Source organism: Molothrus aeneus, chromosome 15 (assembly GCF_037042795.1).
Source record: "Molothrus aeneus isolate 106 chromosome 15, BPBGC_Maene_1.0, whole genome shotgun sequence".
Taxonomy (NCBI): Eukaryota; Metazoa; Chordata; class Aves; order Passeriformes; family Icteridae; genus Molothrus; species Molothrus aeneus.
The window spans coordinates 17,239,684-17,263,457 of NC_089660.1; the positions used below are offsets into that span (position 1 = coordinate 17,239,684).

General features: G+C 51.0%; 1 protein-coding gene across 1 annotated transcript; it reads left to right on the plus strand.

Annotated features, from left to right (window-relative positions):
• Nucleotides 1–4,537: 4,537 nt before the first annotated feature.
• Nucleotides 4,538–22,817, plus strand: DELE1 (DAP3 binding cell death enhancer 1). Its single transcript, XM_066560306.1, has 11 exons — nucleotides 4,538–4,644; nucleotides 4,729–4,825; nucleotides 4,942–5,062; nucleotides 5,403–5,546; nucleotides 11,853–11,908; nucleotides 13,620–13,713; nucleotides 14,430–14,572; nucleotides 15,380–15,538; nucleotides 16,368–16,460; nucleotides 19,736–19,892; nucleotides 20,759–22,817. The coding sequence occupies exons 1-11, from the start codon at nucleotides 4,538–4,540 to the stop codon at nucleotides 21,013–21,015; spliced, it is 1,428 nt and encodes a 475-aa protein (XP_066416403.1). The 3' UTR covers nucleotides 21,016–22,817.
• The last annotated feature ends 957 nt before the right edge of the window (nucleotides 22,818–23,774 follow it).

The following is a 23,774-nucleotide window of genomic DNA, read 5'->3' on the forward strand; positions in this document are numbered from 1 at the left end:
GGGTTCCTTTGGCATCATTGTCCTTAAATCCATCCTGCCTGTTCCCCATCACCATCTTGCTTGAAACAGTTTCCAGAAGAAAGCTCCCCATCACCTTCTCAAGAGTCAGGTTAAATCAAATGTTTTACAATTGTCCAATCCTTCTTCTTACCCTTCTTATAAAATCCTAGAATGGTTTGTGTTGGAAGGGATCTTAAAGATCACCCAGTGCCACCCTGCCTTGGGCAGGGACACCTTCCACTGTCCCAGGCTGCTCCAAGCCCAGTGTCCAACCTGGCCTGGGACACTGCCAGCCAGGGTTCAGGGGCAGCCACAGCTTCTCCAGGGCCTCACTCCCCTCCCAGGGAAGAATTCTTCACTGAGTGTTTGCTGCTTGCCCTTTCTCAGTCAGCAGAATCTCTCCTGATTGCTGTGACCTTGCCAAGGGGCCCTGCAATGACATTGGCCACGTCCCCCACCGCCCCTGGGTGCACAGAACAAAATCCCAGCACCAGCAGGCAGAAAAGCTGCAGTAAGACACTGCACCTGCAGCAGCTCCTCAGGGCTGGTCACCTCCTGCTCCTCAATGTCCTTTCCACTCTGCCTTCAAGGACACAGACTGGCTGAGATGGGCAACCCCAGCAGCAGAACCTCAGGTGGAAGAGCCTGAACATTCTCCTGCCTCAGCCTGGGCCACTCTCTCTTCAACATTTCCTCCTTCAGCCACCTTCCTGCACAGCAGCCCCAGCTCTGAGCTTTGCCAGCTCAGCCTTGCCTGGCTCTGCACAGGTCCCTTTAGAATCCAGAGTGGGTCAGGCTGAGGGACCCCAGGGCTCACCTGGTGTCACCTCCCTGCTCCAGCAGGGCCATCCCAGAGCTCAGGGCACAGCAGGGTGTGCTCACAGCTCTGCCATGGCCCCAGGCAGGGACACTGCACAGCCTCTGCACCATCTGCTCAGGGCTGGCACTGCCCAGGGCAGCAGCTCTGCCTCCTGGGCAGGGGCAGCTCCTGGGCTCAGGCCCTGCCCGTGGCTCTGGGGCCATGGCTGGGCCTGGAGCAGAGCCTGGGGCTGCCCTGAGCCCTGCACACAGGGACAGACTGGGGACACAGGGACAGACTGGGACAGACTGGGACAGACTGGGGACACAGGGACAGACTGGAACACAGGGATAGACTGGGACAGACTGGGGACACAGGGACAGACTGGGGACACACGGACAGACTGGGGACACAGGGACAGACTGGGACAGACTGGGACAGACTGGGGACACAGGGACAGACTGGGGACACACGGACAGACTGGGGACACAGGGACAGACTGGGACAGACTGGGGACACAGGGACAGACTGGGGACACAGGGACAGACTGGGACACAGGGACAGACTGGGGACACAGGGACAGACTGGGACAGACAGGGACACACAGGGACACTCAGGGACACTCAGGGACACCCAGGGACAGACAAGGACACCCAACAACATCCAGGAACAGCCAGGGCTGAGGCCCCTCTCTCTCCCTGGGCTCCTCTCCAGCTGAGCAGCCCCAGCTCCCTCAGCCTTTCCTGGACACTGACTCCAGGCCTTTGCTCAGCTCCAGGAGCTCCTGTCCCTGCTGTGCTGAGGATCCAGAGCTGGACACAGCAGCCAGAGGTGTCCCCAGGGCTGGGCACAGGGGCAGGATCACCCAGAGGTGTCCCCAGGGCTGGGCACAGGGGCAGGATCACCCCAGAGGTGTCCCCAGGGCTGGGCACAGGGGCAGGATCCCTGCCTGACCTGCTGGAAAAGCACCCCAGGATCCCACTGGCCTCCTTGGCTCCTCCTTGCTCCTTCCCTGCAGAGCTGCTTCCTCATCCCTCAGCATCCCCTCACCTTTATCCCCTGACCTTCAGCTGGTGATTTTCCTTCTCCAGGGTCAGACACCAACCCACAACTGCACCATGAACACTGCAGCTCCTGTGGAATCCCCACAACAGGAGTCCAAACAGAGCAGCTCTGCTCATGCCTTGCCAGGCACAGAAAATCAGAGTATCCCTCACCACCTGGCTGGGAACTTGAAAGGAAACCAGGACCAAAGCATTAAAAATTCAGTGATCAGCTGAGAAGATTGTGGATGAACCAATACCAACAAATGCAGGTTCAGTTTTTGGAGCATTAATTAGTGGTATCAACCTGATGAGCAAGAAAATTAAGGCAAGATTATAGAGTGGAGATGCTGATATTTCTATTTTGCATGTAATTTTCATCCCCAAACAAACTGTAGTAGCTTAGCAAACACCAGTCTACTAACATGAGACAATTACAGACACATTTAGTGAAACAGGCAACTGAATGACTTTGTAATTACACTATTAAGCCAAATCTGGGGTGAAAAGGATAAAGGATTTGTGTCCCATATGACACTACCAAAAAAAAAAAAAAAAGGCTGTGGAACACCAAGAGAAATTTGGTAATTTACAGCAAGTGTTTAGGTTGATGAAGGAGAGCAATTAGGGATCTTCCACAGTTGGAATTAAACCTGCAGCCATTCAAGCATAAACCACAGCTAATACTGAACAAGAATTCTGAGCCCATAACAGGAATTACCAGCACAGAAAACATCACATTCCAGAAAGAGGGACCAAGCTGGAATGACCAAGAATTTCTGTGCCTATGGAACAAATAAATAAATGAAAGTGTTTAGCTGGAATGAGCAGGGCAATATTCTTACTCCTGGTGGAAACCCAGGGTGAGGAGGACATGAAGCTGGTTTTTTCTCAGGCTGGCATGGTATGGTCTCTGTTGGGTGCAGCTCTGGGTAAGGAAAAGGCACTTTATCCAGTGTTGTGCCGTGATGTAATAGCCTGTCTCCATTATCCTGGTTCTTTCCCAGGTGTGCCAACACCCTCTCCCTTCCCCTCCCCTGCCTCCTGCTGAGAGCTGTCCCTCAATCTCGGTGTGCCAGCAAGGGCGTTGTGTGATTGGCGAAGTTCAAAAGATGCCTCTCAGCCCTGGGGACATTGGGCCATCCAGGTGTCATTTGTCCCCTGAGACTTCCCCCCCTTACCTGGTTGGTGGCTCCCTACCCCTTCCCTCCCCCTCTCCCTGGGGTTAAAACAATCCAGTTTATAGTACAGTAACAGGAATCCTTCAGCACTCCCCACTATTGAGGTGGTTCCTATATTTTGTCACCCCCAGGGCTCAGGGAGCACTCACTCACACCCCAAAGCTGCAGGAACAACCTGGGTATGACAAGCCTGGGGTGTGTCCCTACCCATGCTCTCCTGGAAGGAGTTACCCCCACCCCACGCAACAGCAGATCCCCAGGGACTCCCCTGATAGCCTAAAACAGGTTCTGTCCTCTGTGCAAGAGGCTGATCCACACGGAGCCGAGGCATTTGATTTATTTAGTTTACATTTTAGCAAACAAAGGCATCAGTGTTCACTGGCTACATGTCACCTAGTTCTCCTACTAATTAGTATTCTATCTTCTATTGGTTAATGAGTCTCTCGCTTCTCATGCTAATTAGTCCCAGGCTCAGTCTTTCTCCTCTTTTGGGTCAGTTGTTTCTTGGGCCATGGGTCAGTGGTTGTGACCTGCCCCTGCTGGAATTACCTTCTACCCAATCGGAGCTGACTTCAGCCCAGCTGCTGAGTTGGCTTTATCACAATCTTCCTTATCTTGTGGGTTCTGCCAAATGTCCTTGTGTCTATAAATTCTGCCTTGTGTCCACCATCAGTGGTACATCCTTCTTTACAAGCTTCCTCAACCTCCCTGGGGTCTGAGGTCATTGAAATGTGTCCAGCCCTAAACCTTAGCAAGGCAACTCCAAGTAATTTGTCCTTCTAACACTTGGACATCACTTAGAGCTTGTTAGGTGCTATTTGTTCCAGGGATTAAATCTCCTTGCTTGTTGATACGGCTTGAAAGCGTACAAAGATCAAGCACCAAAGAACATCCTTCCTTAATTTTAATTTATTCCGCATTCTGCAACAAAAAGGCAGCACCCTGTTCCATAACCCCCTTCTCATTCCGTGTTACACTCTGGACAAATTGTTAACTATGTCTGACTCTTGAAATGTCAGCGTCATTTGCAAGGTGACCCTACCAAGTAATCGGTCTTTGGAACACCTGGACATCACTTAGCGCTCGCGAGCTGCTGTTTCACGGACGCAGTCACCCTTCTTGCTGATTAGGCTGCAAAGCACACAGAGATCAAACCCCGGTGAACACATTTTCTTCAGAAATGTTTTACACATTCCCCATTTTGCGGAGCGGCAGCCCCCGCGCCCTCAGCGCCCACACGGGACCTCCCGGCCGGGCGGCGCTCTGTGCGCGCTCCATGGCGCCGGGGCCGCTCTACCCGCGCTCTATGGCGCTGCCGCCGCTCTGTCCTCGCTGCGTGCTGTCCGTGCCGCTGTATCCCCTCTCCGCGGCGATGCTGCCGCTCCGCCCGCCCTCCCCGTAGCCGCCCGTGTTCCCTCTGTCCCCTGCGTGCCCGCCGTGCCCGCAGCCCCGGCCCGCCCTGCCCGGCCGCCCGCCCGTCTCTGTGGCCCGCGCGTTCCGGCAGGGCGGGCGGGATGTGGCGGCTGCTGCTGCTTCTGGGCCGGGGCCGCTGCGCGCCCACCCCCGCCCGCCCCGCCTGTGTCCCCGGGCTGGGCGGCGGCCGCGGCCGCAGCCCCGAGCGGTGAGTGCGGCTCGGGGGTCCCCCGCCCCGGGGCCGGCGGCGCGGCGCGGCCTCACGGCGCCCGTGTGTGTGCGGTTGTTGCAGGGCGCCCGCGTGTCAGGATGGCCCGGAGCGAGGAGGACGGCGGCAGCCGCTGCCCGGCCTGGTGCCCCGCTACTCCGTGCGGGAGGCCGTCACCTGGGTGAGGAGCAGCGCGGGGACACCTCGGGGGATCCCCGAGCAGAGCCGGGAGGAAGGGGCCGGGCGGGAGCGGGAGAAGCAGCAGGGCAGTTCCCTGACCGTGTCCGCTCTCCGCAGGGAGCTGTGGGCGCGCTGCTGCTGCAGCTGCTCCGGCAGATCGCGGGCCTCCGCTCGCTGCAGGACGCCCGGACAGAGCGAAGGCCTCCCTGGCGCTCCTCGCTGCCTCCCCAGCCCGCAGGTCAGCGGCTGGGCCCGGGAGGGCGGCGGGGGGCGGCCGGATGGGATTCCTGCCTCGGGCTGGGATTCCTGCCTCGGGCTGGGATTCCTGCCTCGGGCTGTGCTCGGTGAGGCTGGGAGAGGCTGAGGGCCGCTCTCGGGCCCTGGGGAGAGTGTCAGGAGAATCTCTGATTCTTTTAATGGTTTGGTGTAATCCCAATCTATGTGCCCTTACCTTTGTTTTCCGTTCTGGATTCTGCTGCACGAACTTTCCTCCTGCTTGTCTGTGTGGTCAGAGGACACTGAGTACATGCACAGCCCGGTGTTGTCACCTGGAGCAGACACTGTGCTCTGTGTTACAGTGGTGACTGAAGCCTCAACCAGCGGTCCTGGCGAGCAGCTGGGCTCCCAGATCCTGCAGAAAGCAAGTCCAGAGGCTGTAGCAGAGAATTCATCCTCAGGCATCCCCTCGGGGCAAGGAGAGAGGCAGCCCTGGGCAGAAGCAGGTATGTGCCATGTGCTGCGGGACAGGATACTCTTGGCAGAGGGACCTGGGAGCTCCTCCAAGGCAAGCTCGGAGCCAAGGAGTGTGTAGTCATTTATCGACATTACAGGAGGCAGGTGAGAGTGGAAAGGCAAATTTTAGAGAGATGAATCAGAGTCCAGAGACAGGAGGAAAAAACCTCCTGAAGGCAGAGACAAGGCTGTGCTGTAACTGCAGGTGACAACAGCTTTCCCAACAGTGCTCTGCCTTAGCAGACTGATTGCAGCATCCAGTCCTGTTCTTTTACTGTGGACAGATGTTTGCAGCCAGAAGGATTCAGGAGGATGCTGCGCCATTGATCTGGGAGAGTGGCGTACATGGTGTGAAACTGGAGGAATTATTCTCTTCCTGCAAGATGAGGTTGCATTTCTGAGCTCTTATGCCATAGATAAGACAGTGGAAGGAGGTATCAAAGACATTATTAAAATGAGTTTTATAAAAATAGAAAGATAGACTCCAACAAAATTGAAGTCTCGCCCAGGAAAGCGTGTCCTACATAGAGAATTTAAAGTCACACCAAGGAAGATCAGATGAGGCCTACAGCTCTCTAGATATAGAAACATTGATAATGGCCTCAGGAAGGCTGTTGGAAGCAGGAAGCCTGCTGGAACAGGTGGCAAGGGGACAACATTCAGTAGTGGTGTAGAAGAGGCACATCAGGAAACCAACCACAGATGTTGGCTAAATCACAGGATCACAGACTGGTTTGGGTTAAAAGAGACCTGAAAGCTCTTCTTGTTCCCTGCCATGGGCAGAGACACCTTTCATTATCCCAGGCTGTTTCAAGCCCTGTCCAGCCTGGCCTTGGACACTTCCATGGATCCAGGGGCAGCCACAGCTTCTCTGTGCCAGAGACTCAGCACCCTCACAGGGAAGAATTTAAATAATGAAGGTGCTGCAGAAAAGGTTGGAGCTGTTTCCCATTTTCTGCTTGCTTTCAGAATTTTGGCTTCCTTCGGTGCTGATTTCAGCTACTGCCCATCACTGCTTATCAAACCTTCTCCTGCCAGAGGTTACCATTCCCATCAGTTGGCAAATGGAGCATTTTGTTTCCATGTCTCCTAATTAACTCCAGGAAAACAGCCAGGTTAATTTACCTAAACTGCCAATTAGACTGTTTAACCCATCTGCTTTAGCCTGGAGCATATTAAGAAGCACTCCAGCACTGGCAGGTGACTGGACATGGACCTCTGGGAGGAGTGGTGGGAAGAAGTGGAGACAGCAGTGCCTGCAGTTGGCACAGCTGAACATCCTGGAGTGCCTGTGTGTCTGACAAACAGCTCCTACTGAGAGTCAACAGGAAGAGCTTTTGGGCAAACTGATAAATTGAACAGTGACAAGTCACTAAGGCCACGTGGTCTTTGTTCAGATGTTCTTCAGAAGCTGGGAGATCACTGAGCCTCCGAGGACAATCTGTAATCCCATGCTCAAACCTGCTCTGTGGCCAGGGGAATGAGCACTCACAGATTGCACAGCTTGGCTTTTAAAAAGGGGTGGGTGGCTGTTAGTTTAAGGCACAGAACTGCAAAAAAGGTGATTCTAATTTGATAGAAACTCTGTTACAGGATAGAGGTGTCAGATGCCGGGATGAGTGGGCTGTATCAAAGGTCTTGGAAGGATTTAGGAAGCCATTTCTCAGGCCAGCTTGCTCCCTTGCAGAGACTTGAGAGAGTTGTAAATCTATTAAGACTTCTTTGGAGAAGTCAACAGGCATGTGGAGCAAGATAATCCAGCTTTTAGCTTTCTGAAAATGATCCAGACAGGACCTAAACCAAAGCTATCTAAAGAATTAAAGCTGGTATGAGGGAACATGGAGGGGTTACACTTGGGCTGGTAACGCCTTAAAGCACAAGAAAGTTTTCACAGTGGAGAGCCATTACTGTAGGATTCCCCTGTCCTTTGTTAAACCTGTTCTGCTCAGCACAGTCAGCAGTGATTTGGAAAAAAGAGGCGATGAACAAGGCAGCAGAAGCAGCAAATGGTACAAAATTCTTCAGGACAGGCAAATCTGAAAGTCACAGGCAAAGGTTGCACAGAACCAAAGCCAGGGTAATCCCCAGGTGAGTTAAACAAGTGTGCACAGGGGAGTGTGGCTGTAAATACACACACAGAGTGAGGAGTGTCAAATTAATAATTGTCTTGCAGAGGGAACATTTAAAGTCACTGTGGATGTGCTTTTGATAAGGTTAAGTCAGTGCTCGGCAGCAGTGAGGCCAATTAAATGTTAATTATGGTGAAGGAAGGAGCTGAGGACAAGGCAGTGCTGTGGGTTCATGTGAGTCTGGGATGCAGCCATGTCTTGAGCACTTAAGGAAAAGACAGTGCCTGAAAAACAGGGACAAAACTGCAGAGAAAAGATGACAGACAATTACATCCAAACACAGACTGACTCTTCAGCTTAAAAAAAAGAAGTGGCAGAGAATGTGCTGGTGCTCTGTGAAACCAAAAGTGTTGAGAGAAAGTGAATAGGGACAGGCTTTTTCATAATGCTGATATTAAAAGGCAGCACAGAAGGGTCAGGTGGCAAGTTTGGAAAAGAGCAAAAGGCATTTTGTGTTTGGCCAGTGCCCAGGTAAATTGTGGAACTCGCTGCTACGGGCCAGAAATACAAGTGGGTTCCAAGAAGTGATTAGGTAAAATTACACATTGAAATGAGACTTAATTGGTCCAGCCAAGCCTCCTGCTCAGATCACAGAACAGCTGATTGCTGGAAAGTTCTGCCAGGGAGAGCGTGACTTCATAATCCCTGCTCCTCACCCTTTCTGCCCAAGCATCTCCAACTGTCACTTGTCAGAGATAATATATGTCAGGAATAATTTGATTTTGCTCCGTACATAAGTCCTCGGGTTACATTCCACATTTTGTTGTGCCTCCATTTTGTGGGAATTTATGGAGAAAAGTCAGAGGGAAGAGATTTGGTAATCTGCACTGAAGAGCCTGAAAAAATGCAGGGTTTTGTCATGTGAGAAGTCCTGGGAATCTTTCCATGGAAAGTGAAGCTTGATGATGCCTTTCTTTCACTACATTTTGCTTTCTACAGAAAAACCTGCCTGAGGTACAGGATTTTTTTTCCCTGGTGTTTAGCTACTGAAAAAGGGTGAGGCTGGCAAAATGAGGATGCAGCAGGAAGCTGGGGAGAGCAGAAGGAGGGGAAGGACAGACGCCTGGCAGATGATGCAGGGGAATCTGGTAGCAAAGCCTTGCCATGAGAGAGCAGAACTCAGAGTGCAGCAGAATGTACCCTGGCTGCTGCCAGCAATGGCAAGGGATCTTCTGGAGAGAATTCCATGTCCTTCCCCTTTCTCTGGGTGTTTCAGTTCATTTCCACACTTGCTGGTGCTGGTGGCCCTGTGCAGTGACAATCTGCTGTTGTTGTGGCAGAAATCTGTGGGATGGGTCCCAACATCTCAGCTTTCCACAAGAGCCACTCCAATTTTATTGGAGCACAATAGGAACAAAATCTATTCCTTTGTTTAAAAAGAAAACTTCAGGAAATTAACTTAAAACTTGCTTTAAGTAGCATTCTAGATCTTGCTACCAGCAAGTCCTCGGCTCTGTGTTCACATCTTATGTTTTTCTATGCAATTTCTGCCTCACTCAGAGGCTTTTTGCTGGGAGTTAAAGGCACAGAGTGAGCAAGCAGGTGATTACAGCCAGTCTCAGTGTTACAGCAGCTGAATGATGCCCTGGGGAGTTGTATTTTACCCCTGGCAGAACTGTAAAATTCGTTATTTCAATTCTGAGATTACAGACATTGGAAAAGTGTGTTTTCATTTCAAAGCACAATGAAACCAATTGGAAACAGTGAAATTTTCCATGAGGCAGAAATGCTGGATTTTGGCCAGCTCTTGTTGTGACTTCGTTCTCCTGGATGTTTTGGGATGAGCAATCTAGGCTGTCTAGGAGAAGATTATTAATTCCTCATTTGGAGCTAGCTGTGAGCAACACTTGATTAGTCCAGGATGAACAGTGAAGAGAGATAAAAATATTTATGAACTGCTGAAGATGTGAGCATTGGGCATCCAGAACACTGAAAGCTGCAAGACTGCATGGAAAAAAGAATGTGCAGTCATGTTGCATCATAGCATGGGTTTGAAGAAGTACAAATAAAGTTGCACAGAAAATTCCAGCTGTGATATTCCCATCTTTTAAACATAACCTGAAGAATAATTTAGCTTGCCCAGCCTCAAAGGTGATTCTGAGGGAATTCAGGTCCCCCAGAGCAGCTGTGGCTGCCCCTGGGTCTCTGGAAGTGTCCAGAGCCAGGTTGGACAGGGTTTGGAGCAGTCTGGGATGGTGGGAGGTGTTCCTGCCGTGGCAGGGGTGGTACTGGCTGAGTTTTAAGTTCCCTTCCAGCCCAAACCATCCTGGGACTCTCTGATCCTTTAGGACTGGGGCTGGGTGTCAGGATAGGTTGGTTCCTGTGCTTTTTTCCAGATGTTCTGTGGAATTGGTAACCCTGATCTGTGGAGATTTGAGTGAGGAGGGGTTTCCCGTGGTAGAGGGGCACAAGGTGCTTCTGCAGGCTGACAGAATTCAGAATTAGTGGCTGTTTATTTTCCATGGTTCAGTGGTTTGTCCAAATTACAACATTTTCACAGTAAACAAGGAGTGTCTGATTTAGGAGTTGACACCCATGCAAAATGTACAGTTTCTTTAAAGTGTGGATGTACTAATGCTGTTTAAACAAGTAGTGGGAGAATTCTTAATACAGACCATTTTTTTTCCATGGGATTTGCAGTTGTTTGTGTGGCAAAAACCCAAATTACATCACAAGGGAGATACACGGTAGAGCCTTACAGTGAGAAATATCAGATAATTTGATGCCTGCTCTGCAAAGAAACAGAAAGCACAACTAATAAATTCACAGATTATACTACTTTAGGTGGAATGCTGCGTAGAAGTCATGTTTGCCACAGTGATGTTGCTTGTTGGGTGAGTGGGGCCTGTTCAGATAACACACATTTGAATACAGCCAGGGGGGAATTGTTTGTCTGGGAATAATGAGGCTGCAGCTGGCACACAGGCCATGGCTCCCTGCATGCTGTACAGCACAGGCACTGCAAGGAGCACTCCTGCCTGCTGCACACCTCATTGCTGCTGCTCCTGGAGCCAAACAGCCCCAGGAGTCCAGGAATCAGGCCCTAAAAGGACATTTTGTTTCACTTGTGTTGGCTCTCACACAGCTTGAGAGGGAGGCACAGGGAGGGCACAGCTCTGGCTCAAAGTGGTCCAGGCTCCAGCACCTGGAGTTCAATGTCCTGTGGGATCCAGCTGCTTGTGGTGACCCAGGTTAAAAATCCTTGAATCCTTGGCTGTGTCCTCTTTGTGGAGGTCATTGTTCTCTTGGCAGGAGTGATGCCACTGTGACCACTGCCAGCACAGTCCTGCACCCAGCAAGGTGGCTCAGCTCGGGCTGGAGATGCTCTGTCAGATCATTCTCATTGGAGCTGGGGACAAAGTGCTGAGCTCGTGGCTGTCCCAGGGTGCCTGAGAGGGCTGATCACCCCCTGGCACAGGAGCAGGGCTGTCCCCTGCAGGGAAATGACCTGGAGAAGGACATGGGGAGGCAGCACCTCAGCTGAGGCTTGGGTGTGACGCCCTGGGTGAGCTGGGAGCTGCAGCAGTTCTGATCCACGCAAACTGGGCAGGAGGAGGCAATGTCACCCCTCCTGTGACACTGCTGAGAGGGGCTGCACCTCAGTAACCCCGTTGGAAGTTCAGGAATATTAGCAAAAAGTCATAAAATTAACCAAGGCTGGCAGAAAAGTGCTGCAGTTGAAAGATGTGAATGGTGCAGTCTTTTTAGAATCACAGACAGGAATCAAGAGGGGCTGATTAGTCGTGTCAGGACTTTCAAAAGGAGAAATTGGCTTTTTAGTAAAGAAGAAAAAACCTAGAAGAGCCAGTGCCTGGAAGCAGAAACCAATAGTAGGAGTACTTTAATTTGAAATGAAGCACAGGGGTTTAAAGCAGTGAGTTACTGGAAGTTACTGGAACATTTAGGAAAAGCAGAAGATTCTCTACTTTTGGTGTCTTCAGATCAAAACCAGGGGCCTTTCTGGAGGAGCTGCAGCCACAGGGCTGGATTCCAGAGCTTGCTTTTGCTCCAAAGGTCAGATTGGTTGGGATTCCTTCTGTTTCTGATGTCCCTGACTGAATGGGAGATCAGACCTTTAGGAAAGAGTTATGGAATAGAGAGGATGAGAAAAGGCAGAGATGCAGCATTGCTAAACTTTGCTTTTTTGTTGGATTTTTTTTAATGCAGGGGAGTTCCAAATCCCTGTGAGCTCCAGGGTGGGGCCAGTTCTCCATAGTGCAAAGGTAAGGTTTCATTTTCAACCCCCTGTGTCTGCACCTTCCTTGCAGGAACACATCCCAGATCTACCCTGAGCACAGCCTGAGCAACACTCACACACAAGACTGGGAAAAAAAGGGAGATGGGATATACTGACTTCTGCTATAGCCAGAAAATTCCAGGATTTACAGCCTGCCATCCCCATCCTTTGATATATCTCTAACAGGGCTGCTGGCAGGGAAACACTGAAAGAAAATGGTGAGAAACACCAAACCAAGCAACCAAACAAAAAAATAAATTCAGCAGCACCAGTGTGTTGCTGTGTATATGCATTTTGATGCAATCTTTCACTAGGTGATTACATGCTGTTGCTATTTTGGTGTTTACCAGACAACCCATGACTGGGGAAGGTGGTGTCACTCCAAATGCTGCAAATCAGGGCTGGCTCTTGTCTGGTAAAGAGGGAAGCACTTGGGGCTTGAAGAGAGTGCATCAGCTCGAGAGTCACAAGGCCATAAATTATATTATTGTTCTTGTTGTGATTAAACCTGCCAATTTTTTGCAATTCACATCTTAGATGCAAATAATTCCTTTTTTAAGATAATCACTCGGCTGAGCAATCGCTCAAGGACATTGTGAGCAGAGTGAGGTAAATTCAGCTTTTAGCAGAGTGAGTTCCTGCAAAAGGCTCCAAGCAGGAATTTGTTTGATCTGCTGAGGGGGTGAGCATGGATCTCTCCATGCTGGGAGGTGCCCCTTGTGCAGGGCTGGAGGAAGAGCCTGCAGCTGGGTCATGGAGCAGCTCAGGGCCCTTGGACCTGTCTTGGCCCCGTGGGAGTAGCCCTGAGCCAAGGGGCATTTTCCAGATTCCCTGAGTGCACTGAGCTCTGCTGCCACTCGATGTCACAGGGGTGTGGAGCTGGGCTGAGCCTCCTCCCATGTCCCAGGCTGTTCATTGCCTAGGAGAAAAGGATTTGCTGTGCCCTGCAGGGTTTCAGCAGCACTGGGCAGTGCTCAGTGCAGCTGAGGGGGCAGCTCAGCTGGAGCTGGGTAAAGGGAAGGTGTGAGGGTGTTTTGGCTGGGACTCTGCTCTGGGCACAGTGTGGCAGAGGGAACAAGGGCTAATGTTATTTTTGGAGGGGGGAGTTATCTTAGAATCGTGGAATATCCTGATTTGGAAGGGATCCATGAGGATCATCAGTCCCAGCCCTGCCCAGGCACCCCAACAATCCCTGGCAGTGCTGTCCAAAGGCTCCTGGAGCTCTGGCAGCCTCAGGGCTGTGCCCATTCCCTGGAAAGCCTGGGCAGTGCCAGCACCCTCTGAGGGGAGAAGCTTCTCCCAAAATCCAGCCTGGCCCTGCCCTGGCCCAGCCCCAGCTGTTCCTGGGTGCTGTCCCTGTCCCAGAGCAGAGCTCAGAGCTGTCCCTGCGCTGCCCCTCCAGAGGAGCTACAGACTGCTGAGTAGGATGAGGTATTTGCTGAATTCTGAAAGCCTGCTGGTGCCTGAGAGGCTGCACCAAGCTCCCTGGCCAGGGGCAGGGGAGCAGTGTCCAGGCAGCTTCCCCAGCGAGGTGGCTGTGTAGGACAGGGAGGGTTTTCTGTGTACACATGACCTCACCCTCCTGATGACTGAACTACCATACAAACAGGTCTCACTGCTTGGTTTCCAAGCCAGCATCTCCTCTAGGGTTGATATGATTTAGCTCTCTTTAATAGCTTTTTTCTCTGACTCCTCAGGGTGACCCAGCTCAGCGAGGGCATTTAGAGGAAGCCGCTTTCCAATTGCAGCAGATTTTCCGAATTGATATTTCCATTGCATTGAATATCCTTGGTAATGTGGAGTTGGTTTTGTTTTGCCCTTAAACCACAGGTTTCTCATTTTGGAGGACCTCCAAATGGTTGCAGGTCTTGTGAGAAGGCAGGGATGGCAAATACCCAAACTGAAGCCTCCTTTCAGCAATTTTAACTGTGCTTGGAGAGATTTATTGCCCTTTGTCCCATCGTGCCACCTGATTTATCTCAGCATATTTCAATCCAGGCTTGCTTGAAGCCTGCACTGTTGTCCTGACATCTGTAGCTGGAAATTAAGCCATCTCCTGTCTTTTTTGCAACACAAGATGTCATATCCTTGTATCCTTCTTTTATTGTCTGAGCTCACGGTTTTCCTGGCAAGCTGAAAAAGCAATTGCAGGATTGCAACTCTAAGAAAAGCAGAAGGAAGATGCAATGAGCTAAGAAAAGTCCCTGCCCTATATACACCACTAGTTGCAGCACTGAAAAGCAAGTTGTTTCTGTGTGAGCCATACGTTGTGTTAGCCTGTGATCCCTCTCTGCCACGAGCCCAGAAAAATCCCTAAAATGCAGTGTTGCCATTTTTCTTATTGAAACTGTGGAAGGAGGGTTGGTGAGCCAGCTGGAAGTGGCCCAGAGCACTTGGTGTGAGCCAAGGAAGGCCCAGTGGCTGTGGGGGAGGTTGCTGCATTGGAGGCTGGGTTGTGGCTGTGTGCTTTTCCCTGTTTTCCATGGTTTGGGCTGTGTTTTCCTCAGGGACCGAGAGCATGAGGGCGGGGCACTGCCGGGTGGCCTTCACCTGCTTCAAGCTGGCAGCAGATCGGGGCTACAGCAAAGCCCAGTTCAACGTGGGGCTGTGCTACGAGCACGGCAGGGGCACAGAAAAGGACTTGGAGAAGGTATCCAGGGCCTGCCTGGGGGTGGGGGTGGGAGCACATATCAGGAGAGGGATCTGTGCCGGGTGCTTGGAGCTTTCTTCCTTTTACATGGCTGGGAAAGTCATGGAATGTCCTGAGCTGGAGAGAACCCCCAGGGATCACTGATCCAGCTCCTGGCCCTGCACAGACACCCCAACAATCCCACCCTGTGCATCCCTGGGAGTGCTGTCCAAAGGCTCCTGGAGCTCTGGCAGCCTCAGGGCTGTGCCCTTTCCCTGGGGAGCCTGGGAGAGCCCAGGCTCTGAAGACTCAGTAGAAAATGCTGGAAATATAAAAATTGCAGCTTTGCAGAGCTGCTTTCAGTGTCACCAATCCCCTCAGAGAGGTGCTCTGAGATCCCTTTCCCACAGCTTCTGAGGGTTCTCCAGGTGCACAGGCTGTGCTACCAGCACCCAGCGGGGTTCCAAGGAGAAACCTGTCATGTCGCTGTATTTAAGACACCACTGCACATCCCAGGGCTTCTCAGATCTCTGCTTTGGCTCCTGTAACTCCAGCCTGCCACCTAGTGCAAGCTGGCCAGCAGCTGCTGGAGCTGGGAAGAGCTGCACAGGCAGCTTGGTTTGAGTCATGGTTGGCCCAGTGCCACCCCCTTCAGCTGGGGCAGGGTGGTTCCAGGGCTCGGGGGTACTCACTGTCCCACCTGACCCAGCTGATGTTCTGCTGTGGGAGGGATGCAGCTTGTGATGGGTCTACCAGAGAGGTGAAGCTTGAAGGGAGCCATGTCATGTTCAGCCAGTCATCAGCTGGCTTTCTCTCTCTCTCTCTCAGGCAGGTTTTTATTACTGCCAGGCAGCCAGCAGCCGTCACCCCATGGCCCAGTACCGCTACGCCAGGTACCTGCTCCAGCACGGCCCTGGCAGCCCCTGGGACAGGCATCACAAGGCTGTGGCACTCCTGGAGCAAGCAGCAGGGGCTGGCATCACAGAGGTTGGTGTCCATAGGTCAGAGAGCCCTGACTGAAGGGTTGGAGCCACATCTGAGATAGCACTGAGAGGGAAAGCCTTCCAATGTTTTTATCCCTGCTCACAGCATGGGGGTTGGAACTAGAGGATCTTTAAGGTCCCTTATGAGCCAAACCATTCTCTGATTCTTTGTGTATATTCCTGACAGTGTCTGGGAGACAGCCCTGCCTGCAGACACAGTCACTGTGCCACGTGTTGGTTGGCTGTTGTCAATGGGGCTCTTACATTAAACCTTTGGCTGGGAGAGCTCACCTGTTCTTGAAAACACAGCTCACTTTTCATCTCCTCTCAATTCCAAGAGTACAGGTCACTGTACTGGAGGAACTTCCAGTGCTTGAAGTAAGAACAGATCCTCATTTTGTATCTGTGACTTTCTGAGATGACTCATCTGTGCAGATCTGTCTCCTGCCCTCCTTTCCCACTCCAGGAGATGCCTTTAGGCATGTGCCATCTCACCCTAGGAATGCCAGGCTGGCAGTGCCTGTGGCCTCCTGGAGCTCACTGACCAGGGGGTGCATCTGCTGCATCTTGGGGACAGGACATGAGTGGGAACCATTCTCTGGCTCTGACTCCTGCAGGGAGTTTGAAATTATATTCTGGCTCTCAAATGTGAATTCTTTGTGTTTACCAAATCATGCTGATTTTTCTTAGGGCAGCCCTGGCTCTCCCAAGAGCCCCTGCACAGGCAGGGTCCTTACCACACTGCCACAGTAACCCCAGCAGCTTGAAAAATCAGTTAAAAAACCAGAGTAATTAAAATCCTGGCTGATCTGGACAATGTGGTTTTGTTGCAGGCACAGGCTTATCTTGGAGTGTTCTACATGAGGGGGCTGCAGCCTCAGGAGAAGAGAGGTTTGAAATACCTTCTGCAGGCAGCAAACAGTGGGGTAAGTAATCCTTCCTTCTGCCAGGGATTGTCCTCAGCTTGGGATCTGCAGGTGGAGGATTTCAGGGTTTCTTGGAAACAGGAGTGAATGTCAGGATTTTACTGCCCAGTGTGAAGGGACAGAGTGGAGCCTTGGTGCCTCTTGGAGAGGAGACAGCCCTGGGCACAGACCCTACAGAGACAGCCCCGTTGGGCTGGAGGAGTTCCTACAGCACCAGTGCCTGTATCCAGCTTCCAGCATTGTAGAGCTTTCCCATTATGGAGCATCTACACCCTCTTCAGTCAAAATCTTTCACTACTGCATCACTTGGAGAACTTCATTGTGTTTATCTCAAATCTGTTCTTCAAAATTGGCCCATTGTTTCTCATCTTTTATAGAGAGGATGGAAAGACTGTTTCTGGATTTATTTTTAAATTCAGGCACCTTTAACATACTGAAATACTTGAATCTCCATTCAGACTTCCCCCATTCTTGCTGTTTCTCTTCACAGCTCATGTTAGATCCCCAAGAATCTTATTGCATGCACTTTCCCCAAGTGGCCCAGGCTTCTCTTTCTTGAAGGGCAGTGCCACAGTGTGGGGACAGCACTCTCCTAAACCCCCACCAGCCTTTAGAGGAGCAGAATTGTGGATCCCATGTCTTGCAGCCAGGTTTCTGCATCCCACAGTTCTGTTTCTTGCCATTGTCCCCTTGTTTTCAGCTGCATTGTAATGGCCAGGGGTTATTTTTTCCTGAAGAACTTGTTCATTTTAACTGCAGTTCCCACAGCTTTTGTGCAATGGAAAATAATGAACAGCTATTGCCTCTTCTGCTGGCTAATAGTTGTGGTTGTGGTGCCCTTTAGTGTGTCCTCTCTGAGTCATTTCTTTTGCAGGCTGCAGTGCTGGTTTAGTTTGTGCCTCCATGTAGTTAAGCTGTTCTACTTTGCTTGTCAGTCTTCTGTCTATTTTTCTAATTCTCCTTTGACCATTTTAAGATGCTTGGACTAAAAGTGGACTCAGGATGGAGGTATGCCATGGATCTCACATAATGAGCTCCTCTGCTTTGTTCTGCATTCCCTTCCAATAATTCCTAGCCCTGCTTGCCCTTTGCCTGGCACTGAGCACTGATGAGATGGTCTCAGGGAACTATCACAGTGTGATACCCAAATTTCTTCCTATCAGCACTACTTTGCATTTGGCAGTGCTATTTCCTTTGTGATTTTGTTGCCCATTCCTTAGGTGTGTGAGATCTTTAATTAATTCTTTATAGTAAGTTTGACCATTTTGAATGGTCATTTTTACATCATTGTAAACTTTGCCACTTGGGTTTTCACCCTCTTTCCAGCATGGAGACACTCTCAGTCTGCTGGGACAAGGCCTGACTTGCCACAGCAGCTCAGACATCACAGTACACAGTATTTAGTTCTAAATCTGCTGAAGATCTCTCCTAAGCTTCATCCTTGGCTCCTTTTTTCCAGCCTGGAGTCAGAGATTTTATGCTGAACAATTTCATATTGAGTTATCCCATTAAAGAGATGATTGGCATTTACTGGTAATGCCTTAACAACACAAAATCTGTCAGGTAACTGCAGGTCCTCAGCTGCACCCCTGGCATGTTTTGGCCAGAGTTTCAGACCCTGAGCATCCTTCCCCATCTCTGCTGCTCAGCAGATGCTGTGGATGCTTCAGGGGCTCACCTTGAGGGCAGGCTGATGGATGGTGGGTTCCCTGGGATGGGATGTCCCCATTTTCCTTGGAGAAGGGCTCCATGGACAGGTTCACTTCCCATTACCCTGCAGTTGGAATTGATGTTTAGTTGGCTGAAAGAACTCTTGGCATGGATGAAGCAAGGACAGCATAGTTTAGTACAACTCCAGAAAAAGGAAAACAGCACAAAAAGTCACAGATTCAGCGTTTCTCTGCTTGTTCTCTCTAGAGCTGAGCTGGGAACTCTGACAAGTGTTTTTCCAACACAAGAACTGTGTTCTACTTTGTTTCCCACTTTTTATCCTCCCTGATTTCCTACATGCAGCCACAGACTATAAACCCCTAATAAAGAGTTCTGTTGGAGAACTGGGCCTGACTTGCAGATTTCCAGGGGTGTCAGTCACTCCTGCCATGCTAATTTGGGGCTCTCCCCTCACTGCAGGCTTGGCTCTGAGGTGTTCATCCTGTGAGAGATGGTGGTGCAGCTCTCCTGATTGAACCCTGTCTCTAGTCACAGCTGAGGTGCCAATTCTTCAACGTGTTTATCTCATCTCTAAAGGAGTTTATTGCTTGTCATAAGCTGAGACTTGCAACATTTTGCAAAGCACCCACTCACTGAGTTTTGCACTTGCCTCTACCAGCTACATCCTAGACAGCAACACTTGCAATATGTTCTTTTCTAGTGGCTTTATTAAAACTTGCTACTTACTTGGGTTTTTTTTCTTTTTCTTCCTTTCTTTTTTCCAAAGCCTTGTTTAGCTCATGTTTCTGGCAGTCACACTCTTCAGGCTGTGCTGCTGGCTTTGTTGCTGGAAAGGTCTGTGTGACCACAAGTCCGTGCAGTCTTTTTAATGTCTTCAGGAGTGTCATCCTGCTTTCCTGCTCTCTGAGACCCTTTGCCTCCCATTGGATCTCAAGGATAAAATGCACAACTGACACATAAACATGTCATGGGTTTGGATTTGGCTTCACTGCAGTGCCAACCTTTGCTTTCCAGTTTGTTCCCAGCAGTTACATATGTCTGAGTGGTTCAGGTGCTTTTTCTCTAGTGCATATTTGCTTCATTTACTTCATTTCTGTTGCCTGAGATTTCTTCTGGAATAGAATGAGGTGAGGCTGAGCAGAAGAGTGCTGCACTCTTGTGTTAAAGGGGAATTTCCCAACCCTTGGCAGCAAGTACCTCTGTGCCATTTGTGATGTTTTTACAAGACTTGGGCTTGAACTCTCTTAGGGCAGTCTCAGGGCGTGCTCGGAGTTTGGGTGGGATCAGGATGTGGCGCAGTCACGGCTGCCCAAGACACCTCAGCTCTGACCTCTGAGACAACTGGGATGCTCTGCAGAGCCAGCTGCTCCTTTGTTACTCTGCCACAGCCCTGGGTGTTGAAGGGAAATCAGTGAATTTAATTGGAAAGGGATAGGAAGGAGCAGAGCCAGACATTATGCTTCTCTCCAGGGGACTAAACTACTGAAGACAGAGCCTAAGGGATGGAGCAGTAAACTTAGCAAGGTGACCAAAGATAGAGCAGTAAACTCTGAAGAAGGTGCTAAAGAGTCTCTGTTTCCTTTGCTGTGTGATTGCTGTGCCAGGATGCCCAGAGCAGGTTCCACGTGGGCGTTTGCTACGAGCAGGGCCTGGGAGTGCAGCGAGACCTGGCGGAGGCGCTGAGGCACTACCGGCAGTCGGCAGCCATGGGCAACAGGCAGGCCCGGGACAGACTGCAGGCATGGCAGCAGGAGCTGCAAGGTACCAGGGCCAGCAGGGCTCCAGGGGCTGGGGCACTGCCTGGGCAGGTGGCCCTGTGAAAGTGGGGCTGTATTGCCAGAGGAGGGCTCCCACAGGACCACGGCACAAAGGAGTTCTTTGTGTGAAGGGAAGGCGCCGCTTTTCCTCCTCAGTTCTTTCCCGTCCAGCTGGAGAAGCTGTTCCCATAGTATGATGGGTTGCAGAATCACTTCTGTTGAAAAGACCAACTGTGTCCTGGGGGACACCAGGCCCAGCATCACCAGCTGGGCCAGGAGGGGATTGTCCTGTTCTGCTCTGCACTGGGGCAGCCTCACCTCCAGTCCTGCGGGCAGTTTTGGGCACCACAGTATAAAAAAGGCATTGAACCATTAGAGAGTGTCCAAAGGAAGCCACGAGGATGGGGAAGGGTCTGGACGGGAAGCCTTGTGAGGAGCAGCTGAGGGCACTTGGGCATTCTTCCACTTCAGCTGGAGGAGACTGAGGGCAGAGCTCATTGTGGTTTTCAATGTCCTCCTGAGGGGCAGCACAGGGCTCCAGTATCTGGTCCCAGGGATCAGGGACAGGACCTGAGGGAATGGCTGGAGCTCTGTCAGGAGAGGTTCAGGTTGGATACCAGGAAAAGGTTTTTCACCCAGAGAGAGGTTGAGCAGTGGAACAAGCTCCCCAGCAAACAAACCTGAGTTCAAGAAGCATTTAGACAATGCTCTCAGGCACAGGGTGGGATTGTTGGGGCATCTGTGCAGGAGTGGGACTTGATGATCCTTAAGGGTCCCTTCTCACTCCGGATATTCTGTGATTCTGTGGCTGTATGATCAAGCCCAGCCTTTGCCAGTGTCATTAACACCTTGTTTTTTCTGTACTTTCAGATATGCACACAAAGCATCCATTCCCTTCAGGATTAAGAGCCTCCTCCTCCAGCCCTGATTTCTGGACTATTGAGCCTGTGTCTGCAGGTCTGCACAGCAGCCAGCCAGGACAGTGTGGCCTCACCCTGCCCCACTCCTGGAGCACAGGCACACTGCCCATGATGCTGCTCAGCAGCGCAGGGTGGAGCTGTGCCTTCAGAGCCAGGACAGTGCCACTGGAGCTGCAGGGCTGGGAGCCCCAGCACTGCTGGCAGTGAGTGACACCAGCAGGCAGAGGACAAAGCAGCCCTTGGTGTGGGCTGGAACCAGGCTGGCAGTGAAAGGAAAGAGAAAGCTCTCTGTTCATGGAACAGGAGGCATTTTTAAATACCTGGGCTTTGAGAATAAACTTTGTGATATCTCCTGCACCACCAAGTACTCTACCTTCCACACAGGGATGTTCCTTCTGCACCTGCATTTCTGTATTAGAGCCAAACTGTGGCTGCCCCTGGATCTCTGAAAGATCTCTCCAAGCCCTGTCCAAGGCCAGGTTGGACAGGGCTTGAAGCAATCTGGGATAATGGAAGGTGTCCCTGCCATGGCAGGGGGTGGAACAAGATGACCTTTAAGGTCCTTCCAGCCCAAACCATTCTGCACCATTGTGGTTCTGCACCACACTGGTGTGATCTGGGATTCTAATTCCAATAGCCCTGCATGTCTTGCTCATGGTCCCCCAGGGAGGTTTACAAGCCACCATATGGGGACATTGGCAACTAACCCTGGGATTGTCCTAGCCCACACCCTCTGAGGCAATTTTCTCTCTCTCCAAAGCAGGTCCCCAGAGTGCCCCTGCTACCAGCACAGTGTAGGCTGGCTCTGTGTTGCCATTATGGCAGTTTAATCTGCTTTCAGACCTGGGCAAGCAAGAGAGTGAATTCTCATCACTGGGCAGAGTTTTTTATGGGATGTGACAGATCCACCTGTAGCAGTGAGGTGACAGCTGTCCCCGGCCATCCTGCACCATGTCAGTGTCCTTCTGTCCCCTCTCCTGCTCCTGCAGCCCTGGCAGGGAGCTGCTCCCACCTCTCTGAGACACAATGAGCAAGGTTTGCTTCAAAATCCATCGTGTCCCTGTTTGCTGAGCACGCCAGCTCATTTTCAGCAGAGTGGATAAGGGATGCTCCCAGCGGGAAGGCACCGCTGGCAGGCAGCAGCAGCAGGCAGCTGGTGTGATAATTTCCTCCACTGGGGCAGCTGAATCCGGAAAAAGGCATTTGTTCACACCAGTTTAAACTGGTTCAAGGGCATCTGTGCAAGCTGCCCAGCTTCCTGTGGCCCTGGTGCTCTGTGTAGATCAGGCTCTGCAAAACAAAGGCAATGGCCCCATCCTGAACTTCTCTGTGCAGCAAAGGAGGGGCACAGCCAGCCCTCAACACATCTGATTGTTCTTCTGGTCTGCTCTCTCCTTCTGCTCAGACCAAACTTTCTTAGACCATTTCCTTTATCAAGCAGGATACAAGGAGCAGGAAATGCCTGGGGTGGATTTCCTATGCTGTGATAATCCAGAGCGCGCTTACGCATCGGCCAGGATGGGAGAGGGGCTGGGGGGGCTGAAAGCAGTTTGCAGAACCAGGAAATTGCAAAGCAAGAAGGAGGAATTTGTCTCCTTTTAAACCTGCTTGTTATTAGGTATTTTTGTGTAAGGACTTTCCTCTGACAGGGACATCAAAGCAACTTTGCAGAGGGAGATGTGAGGTTGTGCTGGCTGTTTGTCCCTCTGCCTGTGCTCCCAAGGTGCAGAGGAATCCCACAGGGCTCAGTCACAAATGCCTCCCTCGTGGTTTGCACAGCTGCATCTCAGTTAGAATCTGGCTCTCTGACATTGTTTTGGTGCAAGAACCTGTTTTGTTTGTAAAACAAACCAGCAAGAGATTTGTGTTAGCAGACCAGCAGCACGAGCAGGCCAGGCCAAACCCATCCATGGATGGATGCCAGACATGGGCTCATCTGTACAAGCATTTTGGAGACTGGAAATAAAACAACATTTTGGATATTAAAAAGTCCACCTGGGGAAATCTCACTCTATTGTTCTTGTCATTTAGCCCCAAGAGCAACAGAAAGAGGTAACTTTCTCATTTGCTCTGCTTTAAATCGTCTGTGTGATTGTGTGGTGCTGTGGCTCGGGTGTGTACACAGCTGAAGCTGGGAATGTCACCTCCAGGTACATGGAAAAGCACAGGGGTAGGGTCCCTGAGATGGTCCAGGAGAGCCCAGAAGCCCTTACCTGCCATGCCCACACTGCTGCATAAGCCTGTGGGTCAGCACCACCCTTCCCTTCTCCAGGAGTGCAGAGACAAACACCTGTGTGCTTCTTCCTTTGTCACCAATACCTTGGTTTCCCCACCCATGCTATTATCCCAAAACTGTCTTACAGCTCCCAGACTGACAGATCAAAGTGAAAACCCATAAAAAGGGTGAAGCTTGTGACTGAATATTTCAAAACAGTGTTTTCACACTTCCTTTTTCCCAGGTTACCTTTGGCAGACTCCAGCCATCTGGTGTCTGCTTTTGGATAAGGATTGTGCTCCAAAATCCAATGGCCTCAAAGGAGAGAACAGAATAGAATGGAATCATTAAGGCTGGAAAAGACCTCTGAGAACATCAAGTCCAACCTGTGATTGATCATCACCTTGTCACCCAGCTCAGAGCACTGAGTGCCACATCCAGTCCTTATGGAGAGGAAGCGGTGGGCACTTGGAGCAGCCATAGGAGAGATGCCAGTGCTGATTTTGGGGGCTTTTAAAAAATGCCAGCTTCCCAGTGGCAGAACCACAGGAGCTGGAAGGACCTGTGGGAGACAACAGGCTCATCTCCCCTTCCCCAGCTGCCACTTCAGGCTTTCTGCACATATATTATGTCAGCTCCACTGCTGACAGAGAGGGTAGAGTTAGAAAAAAACAGTTTTATTTAAATAACTGAAACCCTGGAGCCCAGCTGCAGCAGTGTCCGTGACAGGTATTTTCACAGTCTCTGATCA